The sequence below is a fragment of the Ixodes scapularis genome, unplaced genomic scaffold, assembly GCF_016920785.2.
Source record: "Ixodes scapularis isolate PalLabHiFi unplaced genomic scaffold, ASM1692078v2 PGA_scaffold10__122_contigs__length_95168666, whole genome shotgun sequence".
Lineage (NCBI taxonomy): Eukaryota > Metazoa > Arthropoda > Arachnida > Ixodida > Ixodidae > Ixodes > Ixodes scapularis.
Genome location: NW_024609836.1, coordinates 74,630,338 through 74,639,936, shown reverse-complemented (window position 1 = coordinate 74,639,936; position 9,599 = coordinate 74,630,338). Strand labels below are relative to the sequence as shown.

General features: G+C 47.2%; 1 protein-coding gene across 2 annotated transcripts; it reads right to left on the bottom strand.

Moving 5' to 3' along the window:
- Positions 1–686: 686 nt before the first annotated feature.
- Positions 687–6,669, bottom strand: LOC115328189. 2 transcript variants are annotated; one of them, XM_029989371.3, is made up of 3 exons: positions 6,415–6,669; positions 6,213–6,298; positions 687–1,719 (listed from the first exon to the last, which is right to left on the bottom strand). In XM_029989371.3, exons 1-3 carry the CDS (start codon positions 6,455–6,457, stop codon positions 1,498–1,500), a joined length of 351 nt encoding a protein of 116 aa, XP_029845231.2. In that variant the 5' UTR covers positions 6,458–6,669; the 3' UTR covers positions 687–1,497. The 2 variants fall into 2 exon arrangements, with proteins under 2 accessions (XP_029845231.2, XP_029845229.2); XM_029989369.3 differs by having other exon boundaries at positions 6,213–6,528.
- Between the last annotated feature and the right edge of the window lie 2,930 nt (positions 6,670–9,599).

Below are 9,599 nucleotides of genomic sequence, written 5' to 3'. Positions count from 1 at the left end.
AAAATGATCGCCATCACAACATGTTAATCACAACACTTTACACCCTCAGAAGAAAGGGTGTATTATTACGCCCTTCGTCATATAATACACCCAAAAATTTCAATTCGACGTAAAGCGCCTTATAATCGAACAGGCGGCCCCAAATTTTTTGAGGGGCTTGATAGCCATGATGGTGCAACTTATTAAGAGAGCTAATGTACGCATTATATACTACGAAAAAGATTATCGGAGTTTTCTGGGCCCTACTGCAAACACTCCTTGTTTTTTTTCTTTGGTCTTTGATACATACTTTAGCAATTTAATAAGTTATATCCCACCGTTATCAAGCCCCTCGAAAAATACGGGGCCGTCTGATCGACTACAGAGCGCTGTACGTCGATTTCAAGTTTTGGGGTGTATTATATGGGACAAAAGGGTGACCTCACTTAACTCAACAACAACTTGTCCCAATCAATACCTTTAGCTAAAAACAGATTAAATAATTTAAGAACAACGTATTTCAGCGTTTGTGTGCCATAATTTGTTCTCGGTGTGACCACCTCCCAACATTCAACTCCGCGGGTAGGGTAACTATGAATGTCTTTCGAGATTTGTGCAAGATTTATAAAAAAAAGTTCGTATTTCTAATTTGCTCCACTTTTAGGCTAGTGGCGAGCCTGTAATCATACAATGTGTGGACATTTATAACATGAAATTTTTTGAATACGCTGGCTGTATGAAAGTCAGACGGGACATCTCCCATAGCTCCAAGTGCTTTCTTTTGCAACACATGCAGCTTTTCATGTAGCTTTTGCTGCTTACTGCTTGTAAACTTCGTTTCAGCCTAAATCCAGGCGCAGCCGACGCTACGAGCTAATGGGACGAATCAGACAGCGTCCAAAGCGGAAGTCACTGGCCCTTTCCTGTTTATGGTATTCATTGATAATAGAACACGTCCAAAAACACACAAAAAGCCATCATGGTGCGCTTCTAGCATTGTCTGACTGATTCCGTCAGTTCGTACTCGTAGTGTCGGCTACGTCTGGACTAAAGCTGAGACAGAAAGTGGACTGCTTGGCTTTTACTGCCTGGCTGACGCTCAAAGATTCCAACTCTTACCGCCAGCCACTGAACAGACGTAAGATATATGAGAGAGAACAGCCTCTCACGTATATTTGGAGCACTTTTCTGTCATTATTAACGTTCTGCTCTAAACTAGGGCTGAAACTTAAAGTTTGGGCTTCTGTCTTTTAACTCTGAGAAATTGAGATTATGACGGTTGTGGACTCTGCAGTCACAGCAACAAGGCCGATGGGCTGTTCCCGCTTATATTTCTTACAACTGTAGTTTGACAATTTACATGCGTCCGAAGGAGTGATGTCGATATCAGTCCTTCGTTTACGTTTTCTTTAAGACCAACTCGTAATCTTGACATGAAACCGCTGAGTGGCGCACCGGAGTTGGGCTGGTTTTCGTCATCTTTGCCAGTCGTCAGAGAAACGTGCAATTGAAGGAGAGCTAGATGGACTCCAAGTCCATTAGCCAGTGCAAACAGCGATCGATGAAATTCGGCGTCTTCATGAAGGACGCATTGTCCAAGTCTATGCCAAGTTCTTTCAGCAGTTTCTTCGTCCAGTGCTTGCAGTTGTTTGTGAACAGGTTGTAATCTTCGTTCTCATTCAAGAGTGCCATGACTTCCATAAGTCGGGCCTTTGGAAGGTTATACTTGCCAAGGTGCACCTGCAAACATGAAACTTGAGAAGTTAAATTAATGCGACTACGGGTTTCTACATTTCTTGATTTTATAGCTCATCTAATGCTAAGACCTGAAATGGAAACGTGCATCTATGCCCATGGCTTATGGGTGAGTGAGCACTGAAATAAACAATGTGAATTTATCTTTATTTTGCCGTTTGCTGCAGTTTTCCTCGAAAACAAACAAACGAACAATCGTATTGGGTACATAATAATTTTATAAATAGAGATGATAATTTGTTTTTCTTGTTAGAACGCCTTCGAAGATTTTAGGTGCCATAATAATCAGTGCTAATAGACCCCTTTCGAAATGCGGTACTCTGATAGCAGCTGTGAAATCCCTGCACAATGGCGGACTAAAACATCAACGTCACGGCACACTGGAGAAAACACACCCACAGAAAAAGGTGATGATCGCAGTTACGTTGCACTTTTGACGCTGTTTGATTGGCTCGTCGGCTCGGAATGTTGGCCGCGCTCCAGCGATCGCTATTTTATGGAATGACTTGCACGTTTCTCGATGCCGTCGCTCCGCCATTGTGCAGTGGTTCCGACCGTCTAATATTCAACACGTGACTTTCGAAAGGGGTCTATTCATTGTTTAAATTGACATCATAATGCTTCCCAGACTGGTCAGCTGATATTAAATGAGGTAACGCAATATTTCAGTTGTGTGATATTCGAACTGATTATGTTAGCACAAACATGTCGGCCTTCTTTATCAACAATTAAGTAAGTTTAGAACGAGCTGAATACAAATAGTACCATCACTGTACTAGTCTAATGTGAAATTTTATATTAATTAAAAAACCTTATTTTTTGTGCTTTAAAACTCTTCAGAATCTGAAAACGATGTGTTTTTAGAGTTTGCTTCAAATGAACAACTGATAAAGGAGTCATGGAAGCGTTGCACTATAACGTAAATATATAAAAAAAGAAGAAATCAGCTTTATTAGGAAGCAGGTTATGCAATCTCGAACACGCCTCTTTTCACTCTGACTGTACTTTATAATTACTGCCAAATTTTATTCTGTCAAAAAAAAAAAACATTTATATAAAAAAGACGGCCTATATTCAATTGAGCCTCTTAATTAAATTTATGATGGTTTTATGAACTGAAAATTTAAATATGGCAGTTTGAGATTTTACATTTATTGTTACGAATGAGCAGTAACATTTGGAAGAAAAAGATAAAGCAGACTTCCGTGTAAAAAGACAATCAGTACATGAGACAAGATTCAAATATGTGACTGTGGCGGTCCATAGGTTCAGCCTCGGCGTCGGCACCAGTGAAGACGAGAAAGCTACTCAACGGAACAGGCTCGACGGCACGAGAATAAACGGAATGTTTTCAGTAAACCTCGTAGTCGGTCGCCACTATGGTCGCATCATCTCTTCTGCCCTCATCATCGAACACGCAACAAATTAGTGTAATGATCGATTCCGAGCACCTGCCATCCATGGGACCACTCTTCGCAGCCCAGGGCTCGGCATGCCTTTTCGGGTAAAAATGCAGCAGCGGCATCTTCCACTTTCCCGGCCTCCGCATTTGCAACCTCCTCGATCGCCTCTGCCCCGTGTTGTCTGCTGCCGGCTAGTTCGAGAAATTGGCTGCGACCACCTCGCTGGCCAAGCCGGCTCGGCAAGTGAACGTTAATTGACATTCCCACACTGTTCACAGCATAGCACCTTGCTAACTGACCAGGGTCTCCTCATCGCTTCTGCATCAGGCATACGCTCTCCGCTCGGTTCCTCATATTCTGGGATAATATTGCTTCGGCTCCACAGCCGACATCTTCCCTAGAGTCTGAAGCTGCACATTCTGTGCTGATCGAGCCGGACAAACAACACGACTGGGTCGATTTTCGCGCTGTCCGCTGCATCATTGCCTGACCTCAGCGTCAACTATCTGCAAGGATTTGAGAGCTGCCTTTCCTGCTCTCGCACACGTCGCCCTGCTCGTGGCAGACGGAAACACCAATAACTATTCTCTGGACCCACAACTGGTACTGCAACGGAATCGTTCCATCACCCGCTGGCTACAGGCGGCGGCTCTAGGGGGGGGGGGGGGGGGGGGGGGGGGCAGCTCTATGGCGTTTCATCGGTTCAGTCTCGGCACCGAGGAAGACGACATAGTTACTCGTCGGCACGAGCTCGATCGCACATGAACAAACAAAATGTTTTCATCTAAACTTGCAGTCGATCGCACCATATATCTCCCGCCCTCATCATCGAAAAGGCTACAGGCACTAAGCAAGAAACACAAATCAAATGAAACGCATAAATGCTAAGATCAGACATACGGCGAATGTTCAGGTCTGGCTATCATGGCGGCGAAGCTTAGGGTCGGCAGCTGGAGCGGAGCAGGGTTGACAGGATCCCGTGGTTCGATGGCTCTCTCAAGCTCTTCCCTCAGAACTTCGGCGATGGACAGCGACGTCGGTGGGTCGGCAGCAGGCTGTAGTTTCTCGAGTTTTTCGCGTACGACTTGGCAGACTATCTCGCGAAGCTCGTCGGCGCTGGTGCTGAACTCGGAGCTGGCCGATGCCAGAGTTGAAACGTCGTTGAGCTGATGATAGTTGCGCATTCGGGCCATTAGCGCCCGCTCGGTGTTTGTCACTTCGGCAACAAATTCTTCAACGGTCGTCAGGGGGTTGCGAATAAGTCCGCCGAAGATTTCTCTTTTCACGCCTCTCATAAGGAAGCGCAACTTTTTTTGGTCAGCGGCTTGCGGGTCGGCGCGGCTGCACAGGCGAAGGATGTCTGCAACGAAAGTGGTGACCGTTTCGTTAGGGTCTTGAGTCCTCGCCTGTAGAAGGTCTTCGGCCCGCTGCCTACGATGCTGATTCATGAACGCCCGGTTCAGCTCGGTGACGCAGGCGTCCCACAACTTGACCGTAGCCTCTTGGTTCTCGAACCAGTGCCTCGCAGTACCCTCCAACGAAAAGTAGAGGTTTTGCAGGTGCAGCCGCGGGAAATATGAAGGTGAACACCTTACCTGGTTTATTGCATGTTTTACGGCTCCCTAAAGCTATATTAACTCTCAACGTCTCAAATGGTAGGTGGCTTGGGGTCTAAACTTTGCGTTCTAGCCCTTTTTTGGAACAGAACGTGTTCTAAAACTTGCAGGAGTGCCAAAAACAAGAAAAGGGCTGTTCACCTTCATATGGCTCACGGGTATACTGCTCGGCAGTCGATTTGTTATGGCGTGCCACGCGGTCGTGGTGTTGGATCAAGTCGTCGACGTTCTCGTGGATCTCGCCGTGGAAGGGCGTCGGCGTACGAGGGGCGATGGGCAGGTAAACGACGGCGGCGGCGGTCAGGGTCTGCGACGATTGGTGGCTTATCGTCGGCCTCGTTGGCTGCTTGGTTTTGATTGGCAGAAATCCGAGTTCCGGGGGTAGCCCTTGGCTGCGGCGACTTAATCGGGTCTTGGTTGTGTCTTCGTTGCGTCTTCGTGGGCTTGGTGTCGGACTTCCACTGCGGGCCCTCGGAGGGGTACGCTGCAGGGATATGCGTTACCCGCAGCTCCACCAGAAATATAAAAAAACGAAGGTGACGAGATAACGAACAGTGAAGTGAAAATGAAAGTTTAATCGACGGACTTTGCCAAGCAAAATAAATAACAAGCGTCGAGGCAGCGGAAAAGCGGCGATTAGACGACGAAACAGCAAGCGAGAGCGAGACTGGCTCGACAAGATCGCGGGCCGGCCGCTTCTTGTCAAAAGTGCGTCAGCACCTGAAATGTTCGGCAAAGAAGCTTCGAGCGTCGCGGGCTCGGGGCGAGAATGAACAGGCACTTTCTAGTGCAAGAAACAATGGCGAAAGGATGAAAATTACGCCCCGAGTAAAAATAAACGGGAATCTTCTGAAATTCCGTGACCAAGCGTTGCTTGCTGGGCCCTGAGCGCGGCAATATTTAACTTGCCTGAACCCTCAAAACACTCGGAAATACGTGACAAAACATAGTGAGTAATTTACGAGAATATGCTTACCTTCTAAAAGCGATGTTTATTTCACAATCTTGTTTCAAAGCTTTTCGAAAAAAAATTGTTTTTTACCCTTTGGGGTTTGTTTGCCGCAAAATCGAAATGTTCGTAAAAAATTAAATGAAATAAATAGCTATAGCAAAATTATCTTGGAAAGAGTACTTTTACATCACCAATACCACCTAGAATTTTTTAGACAGAATCCTTGAGGGTTGAATTTATTCCTGGATCGTTTGGCGTGAACTGACTCAGAAATGAGACGTGACTGCACAAACGGTTCTTCATTTTTTAATTCTTAAATATTTTAACTTCGAGTTGAAATATTATACGATGCTATGCCGTGTATATATGCTACGTTGTGCACCTCTGACAAGAGGCCATGCACATTATGAAGCAGACGAAACTCATTAACTGGTTATGCTTTCCCTTGCCTGCGCAACTTTGGCTGCGACGAAGCTATAGTACTCAGTATAAAAGAATGTTGCTTACCTTTGGGGTCATCCGCTCCCACATCGTTTGATTCTTTTCAGGCAACAGACGCAAGTACGACTTCAGCTTGCCTCCAACTTCGGTGGCTTCGCAAAGAAACGTTAGGTCATCATAACACACCAGGACCGACCAGTGCTTTAGAGACGTGCACAGAGAACATTTGGATGAGCTAGAAAAGGACCGAGTTGAAGAAAAGAGTAACCTGGCGCTTGTAAGCCCGATGTCTTCGAAACATACGTAGACATCGCACAGGGTTTCGTGCGGCATCGTTCTGAGCTCAACGGCGGATTTCATCTTGTTTTTTGAAAAGGTCGACATGGTGTTCTACCCTTTTTTTACTTTAACGGTGAAAAATGACCTAGATGAATGGCGGGAGCGGCTATTCAAAAGTGGAGTCGGTCTCGACGGCGCTTGCCTGTGAAGGTTGTGCGAATAATGAACTTCGACAAGAGGAGCTTTTTCTTGCCTACCCGCTTTAGAGCTCTGTGCTCTCTTATCGTTACATTATCGGTGCGTGAGGTCGCTTACCTGGTGTTTTTGTCTCCCGCCCCGCCGTTATGTATTGTAGATAATGTTGCCGCATTATACGAACAGCCAAAGCAGTAGGCAGATACGAGGAATTGTCACGGCCGAACTATATTGGCCTATACTGTTCTTTCTTCTTCAGTAGAAAAGGCCGCCTCCGATAGCGTATCAGTTCTCAAAATATGGGAAAACGGAATCATGATATATATAGCGACATGAGACAATAAATTGAGCTAAGACAGCAGACACGAACGTGCGGAAAGTCGCCATATAGAGGGGTCTGTCCTGGGGCTTCTTTTATGTCTTATTTTTATGAACGACCTGGGTTGCCGTGTTAAAGCGAAATTAAGAAAGTTCTCGGTCGACTGTACCTTGTTCCGCGATATAAAACAATCAGAAGACAAGCTTTATTTTACTAAACCTTTGCAGGATTTCTCAAACTGGTGCTCTGCCTGGCAAAGGTCATTTAACCCAACCAAAAATGTCAGTGTGACCATAGCTGGAAAAAAGTGTCCGTTTACGTTTTGCTAAACAATAAACAACTTTCTCCTAAGCCTCTCGAACTTTAAATGCCTTGGCGTAACACTTTCAGCGGACCTATGGTGGAGCATTCATGTTGATACAACTGTACGCTAAGTCCAAGGCCAACTTTGGCACCTAAAACCCAATCTAAAGCGTTGCACCAGATCAACTAAGCTGATTGCATAAACAAAACCTTGCTTCGCCCAGTACTCGAGTACGAATCAGCCGTTTGGGACTATCCTACACAAAGAGATACAGTCATGTCTACTTAATACGGACCGCGTTAATATGAATGTCCCGCTATATGGACACCCTTTTCGAGGGCAAACTGGGAAAATGCATGCATATTTGGCTTGTTATTATGGACAACTCACATTATAACATATTTGGGAGGAACAGAGGCGTCCATATTACCGAGGCATCACAGTGTAAACAAACTGGAAATGGTTGAAAGGAAAGTACTACGTTTCATATATAATCAATATATGTAACAACCTTGACACTCTTTCCCCTCTTTACGCACAAGACGGTTGCACTCGCCACGTCCTGGAAAAGCCCACGTTGGCTGCTCTGCGCCTCTGTTGAAAAGTGAAGGGATCCAAGGCGCGGGGCACAGCAGTTTCGCCACTCCTGTGTCCTGTAACGGCCACGTACGGCATACGTGGGTCATCGCAAGCGCCCGCGTCTCGTCCTGTCCAATCGCAACCCGGCTCCAGAGATTCCTCTGCGCGTGCAGGGGGGCGATACTTCAACTCTGCGAGCAAGCTCTCGTGAATGGTGCGCGCCTCTCTGGCAAGTGTTTCCATGTTTCCAGATCAGTGAATTCACGTCCGCACAACTAGGTTTTAAAGCTAAGGTGGCACTGGCGGATCGCCCTAGCTACCGTCTCGGCGTCTGACGCTGTAGGTTCGGCTCTGGAGTAGAGCTTCTGGAGATCGCGGATGTACTTTATCAGGCTCTTGTCCGGGTGTTGAGTACGGATGACTAGCTCATCTCTGATCCGTATCTCATAATCGGGAGGCAGACATTCCTCCCTGAACCGTGCACGGAAATTTTCCATCGAAAGGAACGGCCTCTGCATTCGTCTCCAACGCGCTGCGTTGCCCGTCAACGCGATTGGGATAATCCGTATCAGGGCCATCACTCCGGACGCGCTCGACCCGGCAGTGTACGAGTCTATATCCTGCAGAAATCGTGTACCGATGTTCCGTCGGAGCAGCCCGAATAGGCCGGCGTCAGCACACTCAACCGTGGGCGGGGCACGGGCGTAGGCACGGGATTCACCACCCTGGGGCCAAACCCATCTGTCAAGAAAACGTCGCGAACATCGCCGTCATGGCGTGCATTAGATCGCTGGTGTTTTCCTTGTTCACCGCTGGAATTGGGGACTCTAGCGCTGCCTCAACGCTCGCTTGCCCACTCGTGCCTTCTCCCATGTCCGAGTCAATGTCTGCCACTGACCGGATTGAGGCCTCTGGCGAGGTGGCCTTATTCCGAGACCTGTACATGGCGGCAGAACATTAAAGTCACTGGCGTCCAGTGGGGTAACAAAATTTCTATAGGAAAACTTCCCGCCTTTCCATTCTGTTGAAGAAGGGAGACCAGTGAAGCTATACTATGGTGGGAATAAAGTAATGGCCTGCCGCAAGTCGGCAAGCCAGAGTAGAAAGGCTAGAAAAGTTGCCACCATCAATAAATAACGGCGGCGACCAGACAACCGACAAGCCCGTTGTCTGGTTGCCGCCGTCGTTTATAGATGGCAGTAAATGTCCAAAGTTTTGTGTCGGCATTTGTTTGCCCTCAGACACGACATGGGGAAATTATATAGCTCTTAACAGCACCCCTGTAAAAAAACAAAGGAATCCTAAATTTAGCTATTGCGATTCGTGGAACTCCCTGGGAGCGAACAGAAAGAGCGGCAGACTGATCGGGCCCCACGTTGGAAGCGCCAGTCATGTGGGTCGCCCGTCGATATTGCCCGATCAGGCCGAATTCCATTCGCTCCGAGGAGGTTAGACGGGGAAGCGCTATCATCACAGAAAGGTTTAATCGATGCTCATGTATCGATGAGTCCTCGGAGGTGGGCCAAGGTTGGCAGTGGTGCGGCTCTTTTCTGTGGGCTCGATGTCTTCGACTTTTCGCCTTGAGTCCTGGTCTTGTTCTGCCTCGCGCTTCGCCCCGCCACGAGCCTTGTCTTTCTGTCTTCCTCTTCTTTCTTTTCTTCCCACTAACGGCGGCGTCTCTCCACGTGCCGTGCGGCTTCTTGTCCCGACAGCTTAGACGTGGTCGTTGTGAGATGTTTTGAAACAATAACAGACAACAGTGTTGAACTATCGAAAG